At 41.5% G+C, this 22817-nt stretch overlaps 1 protein-coding gene across 1 annotated transcript in view; it reads right to left on the reverse strand.

The window, feature by feature from the left end:
* Herc3 (HECT and RLD domain containing E3 ubiquitin protein ligase 3) overlaps window positions 1–22817 on the reverse strand; it is a 107724-nt gene that overhangs the window by 41514 nt on the left and 43393 nt on the right. Inside the window, exons 10-17 of the mRNA XM_051203186.1 lie at window positions 21508–21632; window positions 19601–19660; window positions 15563–15674; window positions 14859–15048; window positions 12683–12846; window positions 12462–12575; window positions 1276–1299; window positions 1095–1184 (exon numbers count right to left, since the gene is read on the reverse strand). Coding sequence (XP_051059143.1) covers window positions 1095–1184; window positions 1276–1299; window positions 12462–12575; window positions 12683–12846; window positions 14859–15048; window positions 15563–15674; window positions 19601–19660; window positions 21508–21632 — 879 coding nt within the window. The remainder of the gene's footprint in view (window positions 1–1094; window positions 1185–1275; window positions 1300–12461; window positions 12576–12682; window positions 12847–14858; window positions 15049–15562; window positions 15675–19600; window positions 19661–21507; window positions 21633–22817) is intronic.

Here is a 22817-nt window from a genome sequence, read left to right on the forward strand (position 1 = left end):
AGCCAAAAACAAAACAAAACAAGGTTGGTTGGAATCTGTCGTCCCTGTACAAAAATCAACTCAAAACAGATCAAAGTAACTTCAATGTAAGACTTTAAACATACTAGAGGAAAAGGTAGGTTAAAAACTACTTCAAAATGGAGACCCTGCCAACTGTTCTCATAAGAAATAACTTGTAAGAATTCACTGATGGAACTGCGTGAACTGTGGAAAAACAGCAAAACAACAACCAGCAGACAGCCAAGAAACTAGAGTCATGGCTCAGTGGTTAAGAGCATGGGTTGCTCTTCCAACGGACCCATGTTTAATCCCCAGCATTCTCATGACTCCAGTCCCAGGGGATCTGACCCCCTCTTTCGGCCTCACTGGGCACCAAGCATGCATGTGACACACAGACACACATTCAGGCAAATACTCATATACACGTGAAATTAAAATAAATAAAACCTTTAAAAAGCTGAAAGAATGGGAGAAAAATCCTTGTCAACTATACATTCATCTCGTACTAGTTTTTTGGTTATTGTTTATTGGATTATTTTTTCTTTCTTCCTTCCTTCCTTCCTTCCTTTCTTTTTTTCTTTGACATAAACTAGCATCACCTGGGAAGAAGGAGCCTCAATTTCAACTGCTTCTATCAGATTAGCTTATAGCCATGTCTGGAGCATTTTGATTAATGATTGATGTGGGAGGACCCCATCTACTGTGAGTGGTACCATCCCTGTGCAGGTGGTCCTGGGTCAGTAAGAAAGCAGGGAGGACAGAAAAGAGGGGGAATGATGTAATTATATTTAAATTAAAATTTAGTAAATATTTTTATATACAAATAAATATTAAAAAATATTTATTTGTATTAAAAATATACAAAAAAATATTAAAAAACTAAAAAAACAAAACCAAAATCAATCAAACAAACAGAAAGGAAGAAGCCGAGCAGGTCATGGAGAGCAAACTAGTAAGCAGCATTCCTGGAGGTCCTGCCCTGACTTTCCTCAGTGACAGACTGTGGCCTGGGAGCTGTACCTACATCAAATAACTGAATGTGGACAACGAGAAGAATTAAAAGGAGAAAATGACCCTGAAGATGCTATGGCTACCTGCATCTGTAACTCTGCATCAGTCTGTAGCATTTTGGTCTTGGCTTGGGCATCGAAGATGAAAGGGTAGGAGCAAAGAGTTACAGAATCCTAGAAGAAAACACATCGTTAGTATTATTACAAAATTCTACAGAGAACACTGGAGACAGACACATCAGTACGTTCAAAAGGCATCATTTACCTGTATGATAGATGGTCTAGCTTTCTGCATAAAAAAACAAAAGAAACAGACTCTTACTTGAATTATAAAAGCATAATTTTAACCCCCAAATATAAAATATTTATAACAAATGTTTTCACATTATCTGGTTTTTCAGCCATCAACCCAATACTGTTTCAATAGCTGACAGGTTTTGATGAGAATAAAAAAGAGTTGACTGTACACAGACTGAAAAAAAAAAAAAAGGGCAAAAATTCCTTAAAAATGTCAAATATCTCTAAGGCCATTTACTGCTACTTCGTAATTCACAGAATTGACTGAATTCTCTCTAGAAGAGATCTATCTCTCTCCAGTTGGCAGAATGGCACGTGCCTATGATCCTAAAACCCATGAGGCGCATGACAGAACTACCTGCTGAAGGCTAGCCTGGGCTACATGGCAAATGTGAGGTTAACACTTGTCTTCCAGATGAGGGCTGCTCAACCCGGAATACAAGTAACGCTTTCTTTTTCTCTTGCACACAATGCTTAGAGGAAGCAACCAGTAATCTCACAGTAGATAAATATTTTGGCCATAAAAGTTGCTCCATAAATTTGGGGATGGCTCTAGTATTCTGATTTCGAGAAAAGTTATAGTGAACAAATTCAGCCACAATAAAGTGTATGTTAACAGGTACATTTCAGTTTTTATGTCAGAAAAATAAGGAACACTTCTGGGGGAAAAAAAAAAAAAACGTGTTGTTTGTGGAGATCAGTGTACATTGCACCGAATTACTCCGTATGGTAAACAATGGTGGCTTTCAGGTTGTGCCTTGCCTAGGGAACACTCCATTTCACTTCAGAGCACCAGCTGACTTCACTCTGAGTGTAAGCACAAGGCAAGACGACAATGATGCTGCAACTTACGTGCAATCACATGCTACCACCTGTTTAGCATGGACCATGGACTGTAGACTGACCAATGACTTGTACAAGTACACAACATGTCAACACAGGTTATGAACAAAAGCACATGGTGGTAGAACCAGGCCCAAGAACTTATCAAATGTGACAGACCAACAGCAGTACAACATACTTACCTGGATCCCACAGAAAGAAGGGTAACAACAAAGTGGTAGGATCCCACCCACTGAGCACCCCCTGTGAACACTTCAAGGGACTGAGCACCCCCTGTGAACACATCAAGGGACTGAGCACCCCCTGTGAACACTTCAAGGGACTGCCAGGCAGAGAATTATTGAGGAGGCTTCAGCTCAGCTCAGTCTCAATTGCTTGCCAAGGCCCATTTTGAGTTGTTATCTGTCCATCCAGCCATCTGTCCATTTGTCAGTTTACCCATGTATCTGGACCAGGTCCTGTGCCTCTCATTGACAATCCTACAGCCCTGCAGCTGGGCTAGATGTTATGACTCATTTCCAACCCTAGGGCTCAGTTCTGCGCCTCCAGCTGGGTTCAACAACCCTGGAAGCACCTGCAATACAGGCCTCTGGATTTGGTGACTTCTTAAAGTCTTTTGTAGCCATTACGAAACCAGCATGCACACTGTGTACACTGTAGTCTAGGATTTCAGACGTAATACTAGTAGTTAGAATAAAAGAACTTGTAATTTGCTAATGGCCAGCTATCATGTAATAGCTGGCTCTTTCAGTCAATTTATAATCTTCAGAAAGGCAGACCTTTGGATATATTGGTAATGGTGTTAAGAGGCAAAATGACCCGCCCTGGAAGTGGGCTGCAAAACTCCATGGGGTGAGTTCCTGGCCATAATAAAAAACGAGAATGTCAGACTAGGGGTGTAGCGCAGTTAGCAGAGCTCATGCCTTGAACATATAAAGCCTTGAGTTTGATTCCCAGTGTTGGTGCATGCTATAACCCTGGCACTCGGGAGGTGAATTCAGGAATAAATGATGAGCTCAAGTCACTCTGTAATCCATTGTGTTTGAGCCCAGCCTGAGCTACAGAAGACCCTATTTCAAGGGGGGGAGGATCTATGACTGAAGCCCTGAAAGATGCTGTTCCCAGATGTCCCACTGAGTATCTCCACCACCATGGGGACTTCGTCCCTCTGAACACCTTTAAGTTGCGTTCGTCAGGCATCTAATCACAACAGTGTAGAAATTAACCAGTAAAAGTGAATTTATTGTTATTCAGTAAACTGGTAATGCCGAAAGACACAAAAATATCTGTTTCCAGTATGGGATGTTTATGATAGATATGTAATAAATCTTATTAACAGAAACACAAAACCAGCAATGAAGATCACTTTGATCTGCAACATGTCAAAATAAAACAATGGACAAATTATTCATGCTTAAGAGATCCAATATGCTGCTGCCGCTTTAATGTCCCCTAGAATGTCCTGTGCTTTTAAATGATTTTCTAAACAAAATAAAAACGCATTCTGAAAGATCTCCTCTTATTGGGTTATCACCCAATTTACACTTATATGTTAAGAACTACATGGGTGGGCTGTATACAATTAACTGTGCAAACACAGTACGAAAAGAAAATTATATCCCTCTCCCCTTTTTGGCTGGGTAGATTCCGTGTTTACTAAGGAAAAAGTCAATACTTCCCTAGCTTGCTGCACGAGGAAGATTTAACTGCAGAGGGAGAGAAAGGAGCTGAGTCATCTCAGAAGGCCTGAGATGCGTTCTCTCAACGCAAACCAGGCCCGGTGGCTGCAGTCCTTATCTACAATGCTGGAACATGAGAAGGGGAACAGTAGCTCACCACATTAAGTCCATGAAATTCATAAGCATCTGACTGACTATAATGTTTTCTTATTTAATGTGTGCATTTAATTTGCTTTATGGATAGTATATGAAAAAGAACTGTACTTCCTTTTGTGTTTATGCATATTTAAATGAAGGCATGTAACAGCAGTAATTAAAATCCGCTCTATCAATCTTTAGAACTGTATTCCTTTAGGGATCTTGGAACATTTCCCCACACTGAGAAACATGAGAGACGATTCCAGCCCAGTGGAATCAAGTCTGAAACATAAAATGCAGGTCAGTGCACACATAAGCAGATCAGAATATAGCAAACGACTTTGAATTTGATCACCTCTTATAAGGCTGTTTCCCCTGGACTACCCATCCCCAGACATGAGCCTCACAGGCTTAAGGTTCCATCCACGGTAGCAATGAGCAGTATTTCAAGGTCTCTGCCTGCAACTGAGCTGTATCTATGGCATGAATTGATTTTTCAACGTGCAAAGCACCAAATGCCTTTCTTGCACTGCCCTCTATGGGAGCCTACAAGTATCTACTCTGTATGCCTTTTAGTTTCCAAATGAAGGCTAGGGCACATTATTAGCGAATAAAAGAATCCATATTGCTTCTTCTTAAAATGAACAAAATCAGTCACTTCAGAACCATGTTTTGTCTATGCTACACTCATCAAGGCAGATAAACATAAGGCTGTGTTCCATCCCAGCCAAGGTAATAAGATGTGTTCAAAAGCTGCTTGTGAAAAACAGTTGCTGAAGGCCAAGTACTGCAGTGGCCCCACTTAATAATACCTCACAATACGGTCACAACTCACTGTCAAATGAGAATGCCAGGCCTCATGCAGTTAACTTACTATGGCCAAAGGTAGCAGACCAAAGTTAGAGTTTTAAGTTATTTTTCTGTCTTTTTTTTTTTTTTTTTTTTTTTTTTAGATAAATATTACTATCCAGCCCCATTCACTCTATGAACCAAGCAGGTCTTGAACCCACAAAGATCTGCCTGCCTCTGCCTTCCAAAGTGCTCGGATCAAAGGTATGCACTATCACACCTGTAGAGGGCATGAATGCAGAAACCACAAATACTAACCACACAGGGCTGTCTCCTCAAGGGTGGAAATGCACATGTTCTCCACCCAGAAGGCTGGGAGTGGGTGTTGGTAATGACCTGGAGACCTTTGCTATCTAATGACCTAGCGACCTTTGCTGACTCTAAAGCCAGACCTCACTCATCCCCCACAGAATGTTTATCCCAGACTCTGCCTCCCTAGACCTTTATCTTTAGTGTTGTTTCTCAGGCAATAGATCCCATCCTCAGGGGAGATGTCCCTTGTCTGCTGACCACTATGTTATCTCAGTCAGAAGCCACAGCAGATCCTAGGGCCCTTAAACTACAGAACATGGTCAAGTGTACTTTGTAAAAGAGTTTCAATGCAGTCGTGTCTTAAACTTATTGTGCACATGGGATTGAGATAATTGTTATCAGGAAACCTTTTTTCCAAAATTGTATTATACTTAAGTGTGTCTAAAATAAACATCCTTGGTGTCAGACTACAGAAGTTTGAAGCAGCCTGGCTAAGTCGTGTTGAACTGAGTTTCTTTGTTACCTCTCCACTGTTCATTTCTCTGCAGATAATAGCATTTACAGGGACCCTAACAATCCCTACAAGTGCCCAGACAGTTCTTTTTAAAATGGATCATATGCTTTGTCCTATACATTGTGTGAGTACATGACTAAAATATTAATACAGCAAACCATTTATTCACTATTTCTTAAAGTGATTAAAATAGAAACTATATGAAATGCCATTAGTATTTAAAGCAAAACTTGAAGACATCAAGAAATTTAAATCTCAATTTCTAATTACACTGTACCTCACACAATAGGAAAATTTCTACAGAAAGCATAAAAAGTCACACACTAACTTGAGCTAATTTTCTACCTTGTTATAGTAATGGCTTTAATTACCACAGAGGAGATGTATTATAGAGATCTGGTAAGACATTTGTTTACCACATCACCACTGCCTATCACAGAAAGAAATTAGTAAAACTGTTCATTTAAGCGCCTTTACTCAGAGGCCATGCTCCTGTCCACCAACATTCTAATATGAAGCTTCTTACTTAGGGCCAGAAGGAAATGAGAACTGAATGTCAGAGTAAACCGAACTAGAGAAAAATTGTTCAATGTCCCCAGGCCTTCGTGTTCTACTTGGGGACAAAGTAATTACCTGAAATAACTCATTTAGATTCATTTCTATCTCTGGCATTTTATAATTTACAAATGACCTTTCATATTTTCTAAACGAAGTAAGACTAGATGAGCCCACTGATACTCCCATGTTAAAATTCTAATATCAACTCTTTGAAAATGTTTCTATTAAAAGTTACTTTGTTTTCCAAAATAATAACAAAACCTTACAAAAAATAAAAGTGTCACAATTTTTAAATTTTCATGAGGAAAAAATATTTCCATTATTTTTGCCATCATCTGACCTAGAAAACCACCTTAGGTATTTAGTTAAATACACTTATTAAATACCTTGCCTTTAGAGATCACTATACAGCAGTTCAAAAACCATACAGGGAAAACGTCACCCCAATGCTGGTGATGAACCTGTGACAGTGGCAAAGGACTCACCTCAGATGTGTCTGCTACAGCAGCAGCATTAAATACAAACATGATCACCTGTTCTCTGGCATTCAAATTTGCACAAATCCTAAAACCCTTCCATGTATCCAGGCCACTCTGCTATCGATGAGCAATTGCTGCCATGCCTAGGGTGGCAGACAGGAATCCACAGCCCCCTGAGTGCTATGTCAAACATCATCAGAGTTGGATCAGGGATGTATGACATCCTTTTATGAGCCATCCTCAAGGAGAGGTGGCCAAAGGGTCTGGGTTGCTCTGTGTGGAACCCCAGAGCAAAGTTAGCATCTTAAAAGCCATCTTTCCTATTACTCTCTTAGATACTAAGATACTGGTAATTTTTCATTCCCCTATGACTGTTCTCCTGTTAAGCATATGATGCAGCCTGACCCTGAAAGAGTCCCAGGCTTATCATACAGCAACTTATCTTATAACAGAACACCTGCATTCTGCTTGTCAGGACATTCTGCCTCCCTCACATCCTCCCTTTGGCCCACTCCCTCATTTCTCCACTACTTAAACCCTGTGGTTCTATTCAATAAATGAGACTTGATCAGAATACTGTCTTGTCTCTGTCTCTGGAGTCTCTTGTCCCCTCAATTTCACTCCCTCCCCTAGGGCCCCCGTCAACTGACTCTGCAGGCCGGGGCATTTGGCACCAGATGTTTGGCTTGAGTATGAGGGCTTCAGGGAGCCTGCCACCTTGACGAGACCTCAGTGAGTGGCGTAAATGGGACAAGAAATAAGTCAACATGAGTTATTTGTTGAAGGCCTTAAGAAGGCACTCAAGGGGTTAGGCTTAAAATGCAAGATCTCCTCCAAATTTTATTTTGATTGAAGAGGTTTGTCCATGGTTTCCCAGTGAGGGGACATAGAAAAGATGGAAAAGAGTAGGAGACATATTAAAAGATTATTATAGGACTTTTGAACCTGAAAAAGTCCCCATAAGAGCATTTTTATATTGGAACTTAATTGAAGAAATAATTTCTCACAAACAAATTGACTCTCTTGTTGCCAATATTATAGAAGAGGAAGAAAAATGTCTTAAACCATGTGACTTTGACCTTGGAAAAAATTTCTGAACCTCAGAAAAAATCTCAGAGGAACAGCCTAATAAGGAAAAGGACCTCATGTCCTTTGAGAGTGATACTGAAGATATTAAAAAGACTAATCCGTAGACCCATGATAAAAGTGTAAAAAAGACCCACTCTAAAAAGGATTTGGGAGCTAAACCATAAAACTAGAGATTTAGGAGCTAAACAAAAAGAACAAAAATAAAAAACAACAAAAACAATATATATAATATATATATACATATATAATATATATACACGCACACACATATATATACATATATACATATACATATATACATATATCTATATCTATATCTATATATATATATATATCCATCCATCACTAAAAATTTCACTAGGGACAGATCATCCACGGATAGCAACCTTAGCAATGGGATTGGGAGGACTTGGAGGAGGAAGCAGCAGTATATCATGAGTCTGACTGGCCTTTGTTAAAACAATGGCCTCTGCCCTATACATCTCCTCCCACAGTTCCTCCTCTAGTATGCCCAGGCTTAAACCCCCAGATAGAATTACAGGACAAAATTCAATATCTTAAGGAGCAAATTAGAAAAAGAACACCAAGAATTAATTGCCCAATTAGAAAGTTTAAATGCTGGCAAATCCTCTGAGACTTCTCAAAAGACCACCACCAGGCCACCCCTTAAAGGGGCTGCCCCCAGGATGTCTCTTAGTCATCAGCAACAGACAGAGCCGGAGAATGTAACTGCCTTTCCCGTCTCCGAAACTACAGATGCACGGGGGGGGGGGGTGCATGGCGACATCATACGGGTTTTGATTTAATGTAATCAAAGAGGTTAAAACTGCAGTTTCCCAGTATGGGGCCACAGCTCCTTATACCACTGCCATCATAGAATCTGTGGCTAATACTTGGCTTACTCCTTCAGACTGCTATATCTTAACCAGAGCAACTCTGGCAGGAGGAGACTACCTCTTATGGAAATCAGAATTTGCAGAGGCTGGTAAAGAAATTGCAAAAAGAACGCACAAGCCAGCAATGGCTGGAATGCTGACATGCTGATGGGAAAGGGAAATTTTGAGCCAGTGTTCAAATATAATATGAACCTGGGCTCTATGCCCAAATTCAAACAGCTGCCACCAGAGCATGGAAGAGACTACCTGCTAAAGGGGATATGAGCTCCTCCCTTACCAATATTAAGCAAGGGCCCAATGAACCCTTTTCAGACTTTGTTCACCATTTACTAAGAGCAGCAGGAAGGATTTTCAGAAGCACAGATTCAAGAACTGAATTTGTTAAACAATTAGTGTTCTAGAACGCAACGCTGCCTATCAGGCTGCCATTAAACAAAAAAACAAAAAAAAAAAAAAAAAAAATAGATCTTTCTGGCTATGTTCGCCTCTGTGCTGAGATAAGAGCAACCTACCAATAGGGGCTCTCCACGGAGGTCGCTATGCAAGGTACCACTGTTAAACAATTCCTCAAACCTCAGATATACCGTCTGCTACCCATTATGGTTTAAACATTACCAACCCCAGCCTGTGTTTGACCTTGGGAAGCTCCTGGCCCCTAGCAGTCCCTGTGCTCAATGATTCCTTGTTGCCTAATTATGATTCCATGCCGAAGGATAACTGCACATTTAGTGTCCCTTTAAAGGTCCAGCCCACAGGATTTAGTAATTCTCGTGCTCTTATAAACATTTCAAGAAAGACAGTTTTGATAGAGATGAAGGACAAAGCCTCCTTTACCTATTGCTTTTCAATGATTAATGTATCCACAGCTCTACCTGCTGGCTCTGGACAAGTCCTAGTTTGTGGCAAGGGCTTGGCTTATTCCTTGCTGCCTGCTAATTGGACAGGGTTGTGTGTCCTGGTTACCCTCCTTCCAGATATAGAAATAATACCTGGGGATGAGCCCAACCCAATAGCCAGCATAGACTATTTCACTCTGAGGCACAAGAGAGCAGTCCAATTCATTCCAATATTGGTCGGACTTGGTATTTCAGGAGCCCTGGCCACTGGTTCCACAGGCATGGGAATAGCAATAAAATCATACTCCAAGCTGTCTCAACAGCTTGCTGACGATGTACAGACCATCTACAGGTCAATCCAGGACCTTCAGGACCAAGTTGACTCACTAGCAGAGGTGGTCCTACAAAATAGAAGGGGTGGGGTATAGCTCAGGGGTAGAGCATTTGACTATAAAATAGAACAGGGCTAGATTTACTCACTGCCAACAAGGGAGGCATTTGTTTGACTTTACAGGAAAAATGCTGCTTGTATGCTAACATATCAGAATAGTTCAAGATGGAATCAAGAACTATCAAGAAGAGTTTGAGAAGCGTCACAGAGGGCTGTTTGATCAACCCATTTGTAGCTCCTGGAACAGATTCCTGCCTTACCTCCTTCCCCTGCTAGGACCCCTGCTTGGCCTAATTATTTCATCGCTAGCACTTTTTCTGTTAAACAATTTGATGGCTTTCATTAAAAAACAAACTGATGCTATAAAAATGCAACCCATACAGGTGCATTATCATTGCCTTGATATGGCTGATATGGGAGACAGCTATGATGAACGCTAGCCAATACACAGCTAAACCTGTGTATCGATAAATTCATCAGTCATTCTCTCTGGGTGAGCAGGGCTGGTTAGCCAATGTCGGGCAAAGAGGAAGGACAGAAGTGTCCTGCCCCAATAGCTTCCTAAGACAGGAATGGTCATTACAAGATGTCATCTCCAACGACGGGTAAGGCTATGCCACACTCCTGATCCAAGAACTCCTCTGACCTAAGACAGGCACAGCCCCCTCAACGATATCCAACCCCATGGCCTTTTTTATACTATATTTAAAAGGGGGACCTGTGGGGAACCCTGGACTAAGTGAGCATATTAACAGCCATCTTTCCTATTACTCTCTTAGATACTAACAGCCTGGTCATTTTTCATCCCCCATGACTGTTTTCCTGTTAAGGGTATGATGCAGCCTGACTCCAAAAGAGTCCCAGCTGCAGTCTTATACCTTATAGCAGAACACCCACATTCTGCTTGGAAGGATATTCTGCCTCTCTCACATCCTCCCTTTGGTCCATTCCCTCATTTCTCCACTACTTAAACCCTGTGATTATATTCAATAAACGAGACTTGATCAGAATACTGTCTTATCTCCATCTCTCGTGTCTCTTGTCTCCTCATTCTCATTCCCTCCCTCAGGATCCCTGTCGACGGGCCAGGGCATAGCTCATGTAAGAAGAGTGAAGTAGGCTGTCTGTCACAAAATGATGACTATCAAATGATACCCAATGCAAGGGGTAAATCAGTGGGGATGGTGGCACACAGGTTGCATACAAGATGATCTCCTACCCAGCCAGCTGGTAATTTCTAGAAGGCAGCTGTGTGCCAGATCTTCCAAGATTCAAGAAAGGCTGAAAGTTTATGTATTAATGTCCAGATATCTAATTTTATAACTCAAAAAGTAAGTCTACAACATACATTATAGCATCCTCGCTATTTTCAAATGTATAGGTCGGCAGTATTAAGAGTATCTGCATGTACTGGGGACACAGATTATTAGGTAGGGGCTTGTCCAGCTGAATGAAGTCCTGAATTTGATACCCAACAATGCACAAAGAACAGGTGTGGGAGTACACACTAGTAATTCCAGAACTTGGAAAGACATGGGGGTTGGCAGGATGACCAAGGTCATTTTTCATTATATGATGAATCTGAAGCTAGTCTGGGATACATGAGATCTTATCTCAGAAACAAAACAAGGGGCTGGAGAGATGGCTCAGCAGTTAAGAGCACTGGCTCCTCTCGCAGAGGACCCTGGTTCAGTTCCCAGGATTCATATGGCGGTTCACTGCAGTTGGTAACTCCAGTGCTAGGAGATCAAAGGGCACAGGGTACACAATAAATATAGATAAGACACTCAAACACATAAAACAAAATATTAAAACAACAAAATCAAAAACAAATCCTGAAATATTACACTGTTACAATGGGGGAATGTCCTTAGGTATATATGTTTGGCCAATAGAGGCAGGAAGATAGGCGGGACTAAGAGACAAGGAGAATTATGGGGAAAGTCGACAGAGTCCTTGAGACAACTCCATGTGGCTGCAAAAGGAGTAACAGGTCTGGGCATTCTTCTGTAAGCTAAGATCATGTGGAAATACTTAGATGAATAGATATGGGTTAGTAATTAAGACAGAGCTAGCCGGTAAGAAGCCCTAGCCAATGGCCAACAGTTTAATAATTAATATAGCATCTCTGTGTGTTCATTTGTGGCTGAAACAGCAGGAACTGGTGGGACAAGAAACTCTAGCAGAATTCCAGAAACATCACATCTTGCTGAACTAGAGCCTAAAATGTGTTGAAAACAACAACTCACTTTCTCCACCTCTGCCAGCCATCAATCTACTGCTTTTATCAACCTGACAGCTTTAACCCACCCTCCCGCCTGCCCTTCCTACCTCCTTCTTAACGTGGAACTTGGGGGTCATACCTAAAGGTCTGAGCATGCTAAGCACACACTTCACCACTAAGTTACATTCCAGCCCCAGATACCTTATGGACCCTTATGACATTTATGGCTACCTAAAATACTTCCAAGTTTCAAGAATGCAAAAGTTAATTGAGTGGAAGGCAGGTGTGGCACCAGCATTAGAGTCAAAGACAAGGTATACAGCTCAAGCGTACATTTTAAAAACAAGCAAAAAATGCAAAGAACATGACACTTAAGCTTTAAAATATGCTTTATATAAATTCTTACCATCCCTGCTTGATGCAGAAACCACATGAGGTAGTCTTCCTGAATGTCCACAAGACTGGAAATCTCGGGGATATAAAATGTATCGTATTCCACATGTTTCACTCTAAGGTTTACCTGATGAAAGCACAAAATGCAACTGAAAGCAAAGAAGTGAAAAGTCTCCTCAGGAAGCCCCAGCAGGACGCTTGGTCCCTCCACCCTTTCCCATCCCCATGAGCTACCTTGTATAATTTCTTCAGAAGCTTGAGAGCGGCAGTCACGTAACTGGTAAATAGCACAGGAATTAGGAACGTCTTCCTTCCCCTTAGCAGATAAAGGACTGCATCTTTATAGAGGTTCACCAGCTTCAGGAAATATGTTGGGCATGCCTGCGACCACCAGTTATCTTAAGAAAGGAAGGAAGACATGTTTTCACACATAACCTCAGGCAAGTGTGCTTATGTCTCCTTCCTGATAGCTAGAACTTTTACGGCTAGAAGATATTAGTCTAGAACAGAGCTTCCCAAAAGTGATTTTAAAAAGGAACCACTGAATTCTGTCTGGAGAAAACAGCTGTACAAGAAGTCCTAAGACTTTTAACTCCTTCCCTCTCTTCTTGTTATTCCTTGTTTGTTTGTTTGTTTTCAGACTCATCCTGAAGGCTCATCTGAAAAAGTTCAGTTCCAAGGCTGTGTGGGGACCAAACACACTGTGGGCAGCAGGATGTTTGTTACTTTACTTACGGCAGGAGCATTCATGTGCCCAAGTCCAGGACTGCTCTCTGCCACTACTGACGATCATACTCAGAAAGGGTCAAGGGACAGACACCACATACTCAGAGGAAGACAGAAACCAGTTCTTCTGTTATGAGGCATAATTAACGTTTAAGAAATCCATTACGTGTATTCTTCCCAAGAGGTGCTTGGGGTAATCCCGAGCAGGATTTTATCACTGGATTCTCCAGACATGAATCCACCATACTGAAACCCACAAGGTCTCCTTATTTAAAGTATTTCATTAAAAATTAATAGCACTAACGGCTCTTCCAGAGCCAGATTTTATTTCTAACAGCTACTTACAACCATCTGAAACTCCAGTTCCAAGGGACCCGATGCCCGTGCCTAACATCCATGACACCAGGCACACGCATGGCACATAGACATACATGCAGGCAAAATATCTATGAACGTAAAATAAAATTTAAAAAAAAGAAGAAAAGCGGGACAATGAAAAACAGACAAACTATGGACAGCTGTTGGATTTGTGTGACAGGCATCTATTGGGTTCGCCCTACTTTGAGGTTTTCTCTTAAACTTGAACTGTCAGAAGCAAGAAATAGATTAATTGTAAACTTGAACGATCCTATTCTGTTTTGTGTAATCTGGCCTAGAAAAATTTCAAAACTTTTAAAATACCAAAGCTTAAAAGGTCCGATAAAATGTCTTTTAAAACCGCCATCCCTCTATTTGTTAGAAGGACCTAGGAAAACATGCTGTGAACAGCTCCTGATCTTGGCAAGGATTGAGCACTAACATGTAAGTAATTACTTCATTATTACTTCTGGATGTATCGCCTGTGTGAAGGTGGAACAACGGGAAAGCCAGAAGCGGATCTGATCGCTCGAGGGAAAGCCACGCTCCAGTGACACTGAGGCCACCTGAGCCACAGAGGTTACCGAGTCGCAACAAACACCTGCAAAATTACCAAGGTGGGGGAAAAAAGTGAAAAGCCAGGTGACAGGTTTCTGCACCAGATTACTACAAACATGCCGGGCACTACTCCAGCAGAGACCCTCTCTAGCTCGCTGAGGAACAAAAGGTTCTTCTCTCAGCAAGGTGTCCGGAGCCTGCAAAAAAATCAGTGTGGACTCAACAGCCCTTCACACACACACACACACACACACACACACACACACACACACACACACACACACATACACACACACTCCGTGTAAGTCCTCACTAGGTCACGCTCTGTCTCTCCTTTCTTGGAGCTCTCTGTATCACAAAGCTGCTCATTTGGCTCCCACCCCCTAAAGTCAGTACTGGAGATGGAGATGGATGGACAGAAGGGTAGGATCATCTGAGGCATTACAACTGCAAGCAAATGCATTGGAGGAAGGGTAGCTTAAACTTGAATAACCAAACTTCATGAATATCTTAGAATTGGAATTAACCTGCCATGAATCATTTCACGTTAAATAACAGTTTGATTCGTCCAAAGTCCAAACTGCAAACAGGGTTAGCTAGATATCAATAGCAAAAAAAAAAAAAAAAAAAAAAAAAAAAAAAAAAAGAACTAAATGGTACTGCTATTAAATGGCAACAAATAGATTGTTAGATCTCAATCCACAAGAGCCACCTGACAAAACAAAATGGGTGAATCCCAAACCAGTGGTACTAAGCTTGATGAATTCACCTAATACTTTGCTAGGGTTTGTATCCAGGCGCAGAATGGCCATCGCCAGGGGAATAGTCAGTGTTATGTAATACTTAGAATCCTGAAGCAGGGGAAACTCTGGTAGTATTAAATAGATTCTCATCGCTTCAACATCTGGGGGTGAACTTGACAATTGGGGAATGAGGCAACTTTCAAAGCTGTTTAATATCTGTAAGAGAGGGGGAAAAAGTAGTGAGAAATTTAAACCCATCTGAGACTTAAATAACTCATTTCCAAATTCCTAACTCATCTGATGAACTGATCACAACTCTTGCTCACTCAGTGTGAACCGAGCAAACAGTAGGAGTCAGGCTCTGGTTCAGATTCCTGGCTTCCCGCCCAGAGAGACCTGGTACTGTAGAGAGGCCATTCCGTAGGAAGATGTAAGCAACAGATAGCCCACCTCCCAACAGTAGTATTTTTATAAAATTAAGGCTTGTACAAGACTGTCATTTTAGCTTGCTGTTCCTTATGTCTTATATTTTTGTTGTGAGGCTAGCCTTTAATGGCTGAGCCATCTTACCATCCCAAATTTGTAGCCCAGGCTGGCCTTGAATTCATGGTCCTCACGCCTACACCTCCTCCAACAAATCCTACTGGCGTGCACCACCACAACCAGCTCCTTTGTCTTAAAAGCTGAACTCGTCAATGTGAGCCACACTCTATAGACTCAAACAACATACCTGTTCTAGAATCACGGAGTGCTGAGAGTGCATCAACTTCTCAAATAAGACCCTAGTTGAGTTTAGGTCAATCCCAGGGATTTTAGAGCTGGTCTTAAAATGTTCATCAATTCTAAACAAGCAAACAAGCAAAATCCACATGTGATAAAAAGAAAACAAAGATATAAAACTGTAAGATATTAATCAGCTTATCCATTCTAGGAAGATTTAAATTTGACCCAGTAGATGTTACAGAACACTAATTTGGGAAAAACGAACAGACTAAGCCTCACAGCAATTATACCCACCCCAGTTTGGTTTTGAGAAAGGGTCTTACAAGGTAGCCCCTGCCAGCCTACTTTGAACACAGAGACATATTCACCTGCCTCTGCTTCCTGAGCGATGGCAGGAATTCCACTTTTAAACATGGCTTAACATTTTCAAATCTCTGCACCCACAAGTCAAAGTACAAAGACTATCATTTTAAACCTTTCACAAAACATAAAAGCAGGTCTCTTGCCTGATCCAGTTCAATGTCTTCTTGCTAGATGTGGCTGGTTGCAAACACACAAACACACACACACACACACACACACACACACACACACACATTTTTCCCTTATGCAAAGTCACATACTCATGAACAAATGGTACACAGACACTCTTATTTCAAGTCTTCATCAAAAAAGCATTTAAAAATAAAATTACATCTAGGAAACCCTGACTAATTTATCCAGACTCAATAAATAACTACATAAATAAATAAAAATAAAAAACAAACAAAATCCCTAGTATGGTCTCTCTTATATATAAGATCAAAACTTTGAAATTTTAGAATTGTGTGTTTAACATGGAGTACCTGTAGAAGCCAGAAACTGGAAAGGGAACATTTTGCCTTTTCTTTTCTTTTTCTTTTTCTTTTTTTTTCCAAGACAGAACTTCTCTGTGTAACAGCCCTGCCTGACCTAGAACTCGAGTTGTAGACCAGGCTGGCCTTGAACTCAAAGACCAACCTCTCTCTACCTGCCAAGTTTTGGGATTAAAAGTGTGCAGCACCACTGCCCAGTGAAAGATCTTAAAGGAGAGGAGATAGTTTTGGGATTAAAAGTGTGCAGCACCACTGCCCAGTGAAAGATCTTAAAGGAGAGGAGATAGTAGAACACAGGTGATATGAGCAACAGGGAAGGAAGTTAAAGCAGAAACGGTGACAGGCGTGCAAAGAGGGTATGGGTGTGGGGACAATTAACCCTAAGGATGCTTGAGAGAGACATTAAAGCCTATAGTTTTATAAGATTCTTAAGTATATATAAGTGTGTGCATGGACACACACACATGCACATAAGCACACACACAGACACACACACACGTTTAATTGGAGTTAACCCTATAGGGGTGATGGGAGATGTCATTCTGTAAACATGTTTCTCTTATTGGTTAATAAATAAAGCACTGTTGGCCAATAGGAAAGCATGATAGGCGGGACTTGGAGACAAGGAGGATTCGGGAAGAGGTAGGAGGACATTCAAAGTATAGAACCAAAAGAACAGAACTCCAGAACCTCTCTTGGATAAGATAAGACCACGTGGAAATACTTAGATTAATAGAAATGGGTTAATATTTAAAACAGAGTTAGCCAATAAGAAATGCTAGTAACAGGCCAACAGCTTTATATATAATATAATGTCTCTGTGTGTTATTTGGGGCTGGAGCGGCTGTGGGACCAGGATGTCAGGAAAACATGCTTTTAACATGGGGGGACAAATGCTCATTCCTCACATAACTCATATGTTGCCAAATAAAAAAGTTCAATGCCAGGAATGGGTTACGTCTCTCTAGTTGTTGCTCCAGTATATCTTAGAGATTTCCCCTCCAAAACAATGCAGGCTATTGCCATTGTTATTGGCCACCCACCAGAACTTGATGGTAAGTCTCACTTTGGTCACTGGACATAGAGAAATATATCTGGTAGTGAACTGGAAACCTCTCCCTGATGCTAGTTTTCATAGTGCTTAAGCAGACAGCTATGGGAGGAAAAGTGACCCAGCTATAAACCCTACACACTACAATAATGATCATCCTGACAATATATTCCCATGGGTATAATAGTGGCACTAATATTACAGGGTAACCAAACTGCTTTTTGATTGATTGAGTTCCTGATTCCACAGGAAGAGAAATACATGCTTGTACTGGGAAGCTCCAAGGCATCAATGGTGAACCTGCTACCACTGTTGTGCTAAGTGGACAAGTGCATCATATTGCCCTATAAATTCATATCTCTATAGCCATAGACTAGAGTAGCTCTCAGATCTCATCAAATAAGTTTCTTCATGAAATGAATGGCAGTCAAAATAAAACCTCACAGTTAATATACACAGAGTTAAGTGTGTGAGGAGTGTTCAGCCATAAATGTGACATCTGTATTGTATTAACTCCGCTTTCACCCAAAGCTAGGAAACACTGTAAAAGAGTTTTTAAGAGCCAGTGTTGAGGAAGTCCAAGCAAAAGTACCTCCTGAGCATAGCAGAGCTACTATACCTATAAACCCGAGCAGCAGTGGTTAGCCCACATGAGGCCAAGCTGATCTGCACTCCAGCATGAAGTGAGGATGGACTTGCTACCCCAACCCTAGCTCAAATCCCATTGTCAGCTGATTACTACTAGGGAGGAAGGATTTTTCTTTAACTGTGAGGCCCTTGGTAGCTCAACCAAATCATGCTCCAGGGATGTTCCCATGTTCATGCGTATGCAAGCAGCACAAATTGGGAGAGTGAGTTGGAGAGCAGTGGGGTAGATCTGGAAGGAGTTGGGGAAGAAGTAGGAGTTAATATTACCAGTATGCATTATATACTTGTATAAAATTTTCAAAGAATTAATTAAAATATATTAAAGAAAATTTCAATTAATATAAGGGCTGGGTGACTGGGGAAATCACACAGAATACTGAAGTCTAACTCATTGCTATACATAAAATATTTTTTATTGTATGTATTAATTATAGATGGTGCTCTTTTACACAGGGACATTTCCATACACGTCTATGTTGTGCATTGAGCTGACACTCCCCATCCACCTTCCTCTGCTCCCCACCTATCCACTCCTGTTAGTCATTGCTATAGTTTGCAGTTTAACTATCTGTTTAATGACATGGGTACAAGGCATGATCTCCAGTCTATAGAATCACTGGGAGATGGCAGAGCACTTAGAGGTGAGCTATAGTGTAAGGAATGTGGGTCACTGGGTTAGTACCCTTTCATAATGGATAGTCAGCCTTTCCCATCTCTTCCCTGGCAACCAACAAAATAAGGAAACTGGAATCTTCTCCTACTATGATGGATTTCTTCACCTAAGCATAGACTGAAAATCCGGGAAACACACCCAAGGTAAGCATGTCCTTTCCAGTTATGGCAAGAATTGTTTATAGTAACAGAGAGCCGCTTAGCACACTCATCTTAACATATCATTAACCTGGTCAGTGGTTAAAAAGGACTATGGAATGATAAGGACTAGAATCAGCAAAGGTCCCAACCCTTGGCAAGACCACTCTGCTGCATGAGGTCCCTAAGGAGCCACCTGCAGAAGAGAAGAGGCCAGAAGAGACAGCCTATTTGCTGCCTCTGGTGTGGGCCAGAGCTGAGCCCAAATCCAAGGAGGCCCTGAATGAAGCCTCCCTAAAATATCTCCATTTCTCACTCCTGTTTAGAAATGAAAGTTACCTTAGCAAATGTCCAGCACAACGAATTCTTAGAGAATTTTAAACTTAAGAACAGATCATAAATTCATGTGGGAGCAGCAGCATTTTAGGATACCCTGCAGTTCTGGTGTTGGGTCACATTAAATCTCCCAAGGGGCAGTTTCTCTCTGCAAATCCACCAGTTAGGGGTGAGTGAACACTGCCACCCTAGGTCCTGTAATTCATCACTACAGGATATTTCAATTTTTACGCAAATATCAGCTTTCCCCTTTAACTAAAACCAAACACGATCCAAAAGAAGTCTTTCATGGCCTTTGGTAAGTATTTATATTACACACCAGTTTATAAGCTTCTAAAACACTTACTTTTTTTCCAGAAAACTTCCATTCCAACAAGCTGCAGAAGACAGTATCTGGACAACACTGCTATTCAAGACAGAAAAGAAGAGAGAAGTCTAAATCAGTACTTATAGAGGCATCATCAGTAAGCAATCATCTGATGAGCCAGGCCCTTAGGCCATCGGGGGAGCTTCATTCCTCTAGCAGGTACATACCCGACTTAGAGACCAGTATTTCACCTGCAAACGGACAAGAACAAGTATCCCACAAGTTACATATTTCTTAAAAGTGTCAAAACCCATAAAAGAAAAATTGCTTCTAACAAAAAGCTTAGATATTCTCTTACCACCATTTCTAAAACAAAAACCAAAACAAAGGAGTGAGCTGTTATTTTCCAAGTACAGAAGTTAATGAATGCCCGACCATGTCTTCCTATTCTAGTGAGCATCTGAGAAAGATGAGTGCAGTAAAGATTCACTCCTATTACCTAACCTCCGCAGTATCTGTAGAAGTGCCAAGAAAGACCAGGGATAAATCAAGTAAATGACTAGGAGGGGACTGTGGTGGTTAGAACAGACATGGCACCCACAGACTCATGTGTGTGACTGCTTCACCCACAGGGAGTGGCACTATTAAGAAGTGTGGCCTTGTTGGAGGAAGTGTGTCACTGTGGGGATGGGCTTTGAGGTCTTATATGCTCGAACTATACTATGCTAGTATGGTATTCAGACTCCGGCTGCCGTTGGATCAAGATGTAGAAGTCTCAGCTCCTTCTCTGGCACCATGTATGCCTGCACACCACCATGTCCTGCCACAGAGATAGTGGAGCAAACGTCTGAAACTGTAAACCACTCAATGAAAGTTTTCCTTTATAAGAGTTGCCGTGGTCATGGTGTCTCTTCACAGCAATAAAACTCAACTAAGACAGAGACTGAGGTAACTTCTGTTGGCTCTAGAAGTTGGGTCAGGTAAGACCTTTAGAGGTGATGTTCTCTAGCTTCCTTTGATGAGAAAACAGAAGTACTGGTGAAGCCAACTGCTCAGCAGTCTGACCTCCCTTGTCCCTCCTCACCACCCTGCTCTCTACCTACTAGCTCCTGAGCAATGACTGCAACAGGAGAAAGAGTCTGAGGGCTGATGCAGGGCTGGGCCTGGGCACTTGCTCCAGCAGTCTTGACCATAATAAGGCAAGATTGACCCTGAATTTCTTAGGACAGCTGCCTTTGCTACACAATTTGATTTATTTGTTCCCATGAATGAGACTACAGGAAAAACATGGGAATGCTGCTCCCAGTCAACAAAAATCCATGAAAGATGTACAATTTTCCTTTAAATGCTAAGCTCAACAAAAGCCTCACATTTTGTTATACCCTTTCGCCAGAAGACTTTGAATTACCATTTCAACTAATTACAATAAATGACAAAACTGCAGAAGTTACACAAATTAGTTAAAAATAAAAGGCTGCTAAGACTCATCTCATCAGGTGGTGGTGGCGCACGCCTTTGATCCCAGTACTCGGGAGGTAGAGGCAGACTCATCTCTGTGAGTTTGAGGCCAGCTTGGTCTACATAGTGAGTTCCACGACAGCCAAGGTTACACAGAGAAACAACACCTCAAAAAAATAAATGAATAAATAAATAAAAAATCAAGATTCTTTGACATATCAGTGTGAAGAGCTCTCAGCAGGGAGACCAAACCTAGGATTTCAAAGATCTTGCAATGACTAAGTCAAGATGAGGAATGAGAATTGGTGAGCAAATCCCTGTGTTAATGGGGGCTAATGAGATGAGACTCCAAACAAATTTAGAAGAACAATCCCATAAGCGTAAAACTCCATTTCTAACCACAACCTCTGTAAGTGCAGAGACTATCAGGCACTGAGTTAGAAAATTCCAGCACATCAGAAGTGAAATGAAGGCAGACAACCACATACTTGATTGTGTTTGCGTTGTTGTGTTCTGAGAGTTTTTGTCTCCAAACAGCTATGGTCTCATCATTTATCAAGTTGGTATAATGTGCTTGGTTCACAGTCCTGAAGTCCACAGCAGGAGAAGAATTCTGGAGAAACAATAAGAGGAGAGAGAAATGACAGATACGGATCTTCTCTCCTGTCTTTCCCCCGTGTGGTCGCCATATTGTATTTCATGAACCAAAGGTACTTATGACTTCCCAGAACTCTCCCTTGGAGCAGAGACATGTACTATACTTGGTGGCAGGTAGCTATGGTACAAAAGCTCCACTCTCTTGCCTCAACTTCAGGGCACCACTCCAGACTGCACGAGACCTCTTTTGGAAGTGACCAAAGCCCAACATTTCCCTCCCCTCCGTCAAACCCCGTCTTCTTCACCCTCAAGCAGGAGTTCCTTGGAGTCTGTATCAACTCAGTGACCAGAGTTCTAGATCTGCTTTCCCTTGCTCTGAGTCTCCTCATCACTGGTTACTTGCTGGAATTGTTCCCTCAACTCCAACTAAATGTGGCATCAAATGTTTACGCCAGGCATGATTGTATATGCCTAGAATCCCAACACTTGGGAGGTGAGGAGAGGAAGGAGAAACAATTGTTCAAGATTATCCCCAGCTACACAGTGAGTCCTTAAGGCCAGCCTGGGCTACATGAAACTCTGTTTAAGTAAGTTTTTAGAGCAGAATTTAATTATAATCTATAGTATAGCAATTTCTGAAAATTCAGTGTCGCATGGCTTTTTTTTCCCCATCAACTTTTTGTATGCACCATGCATGCCTTTATGGGTGTGTGTGTTCAAATGTGTGAGCGTAAGTATGTGTACAAGGTGTGCACACACGTGCAAGTACAATGGTGTGTTAGCCAGAGGTTGCCTTGGTTGGTCCCCCTTCCTTGATCACTCTCCACCTTACTCACTGAAACAAGGTCTCTCAAGTGAACCTAGAGCTCACCACTTGGCTAGTCTGGTTAGCCACCTTGCTCCAGGGAGCCTCTGTCTCCACCTCCCAATGATGGGATTAATGCCACACCCACCTGGCTTTTACAAGGGTTCTGGGGATCTGAACTCTTGTCCGCACACTTGCAGGGCAAGCATTTTCACTACTGAACCATCTCCTCAGCCCCCGTGACTCTTAATTTCTGGCTCCAAGTATATACCTATAAACTTATGAAAGAAAGTATCAAAAAGAATGTTAATAGCTTTGAAAATCCCAAACCCTGTCCACACCGTACATTCTTTTTTAGTGATACATACTTTTATATGTATAGGTGTTGTGTCTGCA

This window comes from Phodopus roborovskii, unplaced genomic scaffold (assembly GCF_943737965.1).
Source record: "Phodopus roborovskii unplaced genomic scaffold, PHOROB, whole genome shotgun sequence".
Taxonomy (NCBI): Eukaryota; Metazoa; Chordata; class Mammalia; order Rodentia; family Cricetidae; genus Phodopus; species Phodopus roborovskii.